The sequence below is a fragment of the Nestor notabilis genome, unplaced genomic scaffold (genome assembly GCF_000696875.1).
Source record: "Nestor notabilis isolate BGI_N333 unplaced genomic scaffold, ASM69687v1 scaffold2625, whole genome shotgun sequence".
Lineage (NCBI taxonomy): Eukaryota > Metazoa > Chordata > Aves > Psittaciformes > Psittacidae > Nestor > Nestor notabilis.
In genome coordinates, this window is record NW_009930455.1 from 1561 (window position 1) to 6477 (window position 4917).

The 4917-nt window shown below is 42.2% G+C and overlaps 1 protein-coding gene across 1 annotated transcript in view; it reads left to right on the forward strand.

The window, feature by feature from the left end:
• Window positions 1-219: 219 nt before the first annotated feature.
• The window catches only part of ACRC (acidic repeat containing), a gene marked incomplete at its 5' end in the record, with an annotated part of 13836 nt that continues 9138 nt past the window's right edge, over window positions 220-4917 (forward strand). The window contains 3 exons of the mRNA XM_010015394.1: window positions 220-293; window positions 2071-2229; window positions 3348-3519. Of these exons, the coding sequence (XP_010013696.1) occupies window positions 220-293; window positions 2071-2229; window positions 3348-3519 (405 nt within the window). The remainder of the gene's footprint in view (window positions 294-2070; window positions 2230-3347; window positions 3520-4917) is intronic.

The window sequence follows — 4917 nt, forward strand, 5'->3', positions numbered from 1 at the left end:
CAGTCTGCGTGTTTGGGTCAAATGTAAAATGCTGTGTTTGGAGGTGTACATGCTTCTGTTGCCATTCCTATTATTGAACGTGGTTGGTAACTTGCTGTGAGCAACTGCTGATGTTACATTGTGTGGCTTTCGTTTGTTTGCTTTTTTCAGGAAGGCATACTTACCCTTCTGTTTTCCTGTTTCTGCCTCCCTTTTTCATGTTATTCACTTGTTTTACAGTTTGAAGGACTCAATCGATGACATGGATGATTTCTGCTTGGACTTGAAAATGAGAAAAAGCCCAACAAAGCGTGGCAAGTCAACAGCAAATACAGAGCAGACATTTTAAGGGGTGGAAAGCTAGCATTCATTTCTGAGCTCATAGGTTTCTGGGAGAGCATGTTAAACATAATTTCACTTTGTCTCTTGCTTGAGGCTTTTCTGTTTCCTGTGGGAGTAACAGAAGAAAGTATGGTCTGACAAGTATATGTTTTGAAGCGTTGCTGTAGAGCTGTAGATACAGACTGTGGGCTATCTGCCAGCATTTGGGTCTGTGAAAAGAGTACAACTCACGGCTGGTTAGACTGAGCTGCAAATGTGGGATGATTACTGTGAAGAGAGGACTGTGGAACACTGATTTGCATATCCTATGGCTGTAGTAGCTCATTCTGTGGTCAAAAGACACTGAGTAAAGAAAAAGGTAACTGTTGTTAAGCTGGATACCCTTGATTTAATGCACGTTTTGGCCAGGGTATTGCAGAGCCATAGATAGTCCTTTAATTTGGAGCTTCTTTAGCCAAGGTCGTCTGTGTAGTCCTGTTAACACTGCCTACAAGATGCTCTAGCAAACCATTACTTGTGGGGCTTCAGTGTTCAGCTGAGCAGAGAAGGTAACTGTTGTTAAGCTGGATACCCTTGATTTAATGCACGTTTTGGCCAGGGTATTGCAGAGCCATAGATAGTCCTTTAATTTGGAGCTTCTTTAGCCAAGGTCGTCTGTGTAGTCCTGTTAACACTGCCTACAAGATGCTCTAGCAAACCATTACTTGTGGGGCTTCAGTGTTCAGCTGAGCAGAGGATCCCTGTTTTCCCCCAAAGGATGGGAAGTGCCTTGGTTTACTAACATTCAGAGCCTGACTAACGTTAACACTGCCTACAAGATGCTCTAGCAAACCATTACTTGTGGGGCTTCAGTGTTCAGCTGAGCAGAGGATCCCTGTTTTCCCCCAAAGGATGGGAAGTGCCTTGGTTTACTCACATTCAGAGCCTGACTACACCCGTCTGGTGCACTTCTCATCGATAGGAACAAACTGGACTTGAGTAGAATGAGTGAACAGAGCTCTGGAATTCCTTACACAGCCACTAGGCCAGTGATCAGGTGATAGAATTTTGGTAGATGAGGGGTGATAACAGTGATCTCATGTGAACCTGGAAAGGCTCTGACCCCTGATCAAGAAGGATGGGATCTTTTGCAGGTGGTGAGAATGTCAACCCTGAAACATGTATGCCAGCTGTAGGCTGTAAAAAGCTAATGGAATGGTTTCTGGAGGGGAAATGGGGGAAGCACAGTGGACCAGAAGCATCATTAAAAGAAAAAATAAGTCACCAAGAGCCTGACATGATCCTTTGATCTTGATAGGTCAAATTTGAGCTGTCAGAAGCCTTGTTTGTTGACAGATGTGCACTTTGTGCTGTAGGCTATGGTCTGATCTTCACTTGGTGGTTTTATCAAACTTTAGCGTGAATTGTTCAGCCTTACTTCTACATGCGTATAGCTTTTGTTACTGGGAATGAAGATGATGCCAGCATTAGGTACTACTGCCAGGCTTGCTGGCTGATGTGTGCATACATAGGGTTTAAGGTACTTTTTGGAAAGAAAAGATGTATTAAAAAAATACATCTTTTGGTTACTTGCCCTTTAGTATGATGATAAATGGGCAAGATGTAATAAAGAAAATGGGAAGATGTTTCTATTCTTTGTGTTTTCCTATTGTTTTCAAGGACTTTTTTTTTTTTTCTTTTCTGTTAAGACAAAGGTCAATTTCCTAAATGAGATTATCAAAACTTTAAGCTGTTTCTTTTGAACTGTAGCACAGAAGGACCTTCAGACCAAGAAGAAGTGGATGACTCCTGGAAAGAAAAACAGTTGCTGTCGAGAACTGCAGCATCCAGAGGCTTCAAGTGACACTGATGATTCTGTCTTTGTAGAATCCGACTACCAAAAAGGGGGAGTGAAAGACCTGAAAGAGAGTCAGAAGCACATAAAACTCCCACCTCCACAAAATCTGAGAGAGTCAATCTCCAGAGGCTGTCCAGACTTGCTTGTTAGAAGGAGAGAAAGAAGCTATGAAAAAAGTACAGAAAACAAAGCGCCAACTGTGGCAGTACAACAAAGTACAGAGGTAGAACCAGATAGCTCAGATGGTGAATTTGAATCATTAATAGAACGGATAAGGAAACAAAGTATACCTCAAAAAACTGGTTTAAGCACAAATAAAACTGCCCGCCAGCCAAGCACAAGAGGTGAGCAATTGTTCTCGGCTGACTTGCAAGCTACTGACAGCAATGGTGGTGCCACTTGCCTAATTATTTTCATTTGTGTGGCATATGCTTTAGAAGTGCAACCCAGCATCTTGCAATTGAATTTGATGAAATCAGAAATTATTTCTCTAGCATTGTGCTGAGTGATTCTACTTGTCTTGTGGTATCAAAGTTGTAAGTTTTTCAGCACTGCTTGTTTTTATAACTCTTATAACTGCAGGCATTTAAAAAATTGTTCTGAAAACAGAATCTAACTGATGGTTTTGAATGACGTTCCCTAGCCAACAGAGAGAAGGAGGCCTACTGAAACCACAGACCTTGAAGTGGTCGTTGATTTCTGGTGTGAGGGTCAGTCATTTTACCAATCTGCTCAGGTGTGGAATGGGGATATAGGTAGCTCTCTGATCAGAACTTGATTGTGAAAGAGAGAATGTGACGTATGGTGCATGACAGAAGGTTAAAGTAATCTTTTTGTTCAAATGGTGTCTCTGCATTACTGCTCCCAGCGTCCTGGTGGTGTATTTTGAATTGGTGAACTGTTACAGAAATGCCTAAGTGAGGTCACAAATATTTTTCCCTCCAGTTCCTCCTAGCTGGAATGTTTGAAAGCTTGGAGTCTGCCACTTCTTCATTGAATGGCAACTTTTGTACTACATAACAGCAAATTACCTTTCCCTCAGTTGTGAAAGCCTTTGCATTCAAGTATGCACAGTAAGAGTGTGTGTGTGAGCCAGAGTATTCGACTTTTTCATCTTTGTCTGTTACCTGATTGCTGATGTGTGTGTTCTAGATTCTTTGTAATCCTGTGACTCTTTCTGTTGAACTAGAAGATATCAAGTCACCCTGTGAGGATGGCCAGCCTTTGAAAGGGGAGGGAGTCAAGACACCAAGGCCAAATGCCATTTCACTTCAAGAAACACCTTCCAGGATAATGGTTTCTGCAAGAATTCCTAGGAATGAATTGGTCAGTTGCTCACAGTCAGCAAAGACAGGGGAAAGGTAAGTGTTCCTCCATTTTTATTTTTTTCTTTACTATGTTGTTTGACCATTATAGATGGACAAATAGATGATAAGCATTTTTCCTAGGATGATGTTCCGATTTTTCTGGTTGCCTAGAAACTTCTGCTACCAAATCAGCAGTTGTTAATAGTTAAGTAGCTGGAAATCAAAGCTTTCAGTCTCAGGTATGACAGGGAGAGTATAAGCTAATCTCTGCTTAGAGGAATTAATGACTAAAAAATGGGACAAATACCAAATCTTTTTTGTAAATGTTAGCTTTCTTGCTATTCCTTGTTTTGGCACAGCATACTTCTAACATGGCTGGCCCTATAGATTCTATTTATCCATCTGCTATTTGTGACCTCACTTAGGTCACTTAGGCATTTCTGCGACAGTTCACCAATTCAAAATACACCACCAGGACGCTGGGAGCAGTAATGCAGAGACACCATTTGAACAAAAAGATTACTTTAACCTTCTGTCATGCACCATACGTCACATTCTCTCTTTCACAATCAAGTTCTGATCAGAGAGCTACCTATATCCCCATTCCACACCTGAGCAGATTGGTAAAATGACTGACCCTCACACCAGAACAGAGACTCTATTTATCCATCCAGACTGATCCTATTAGTAATACATGCCTTTTTAACAAGCTTGCTTTGATATTTTTGACCTATATTCTTCGAACTTGCAGAATTTATCTTTCTTTTTCTATGGATGCAGCTTAAGCTTTTCAGGAGAACATCCTTTTCATTTATGGTAGCTGCCTTTGTTCTGTCTCTTCTCCCAGGGAACAAGGGATGGGACAAGAGGAAACAGCCTCAAGCTGCACCAGGGCAGGTTTAGATGGAGCTGAGGAACAATTCCTTGCCCAGAGGGTGCTCAGGCATTGGAACAGGCTGCTCAGGGCAGGGCTGGAGTCACCACCCCTGCAAGTGTTCACACACCATATAGACGAGCCCTCAGTGCCAGGGGTTAGTGGTGGCCTTGGCAGGGCTGGGAACAGTTGGACTGGATGAGCTTAAAGGTCTTTTCCAACCCGGTTGATTCTATGTTTCTGAAAATACACCTTTATTGTGGGAGATCATGTTAGGGCTATTCATATATGGATCAAGTTTTGGTATAATAATGGCTCACTGTGTCACAAACATCTGAGCTACCCTCTTTTCCTATTTAGGAGTCCTCATAATCTATTTTTGTGAATTAATAAAGTAATTGCAGAACTACTGGTTGAAGGAGGTGATCCTGCCCCTCTGCTCTGCTCTAGTGAGACCTCACTTGGAGTATTGTGTACAGTTCTGGTGTCCTCAACATAAAAAGGACATGGAGCTGCTGGAGCAAGTCCAGAGGAGGCCACAAGGATGATCAAGGGCTGGAGCCGCTCCTGTATGGAGA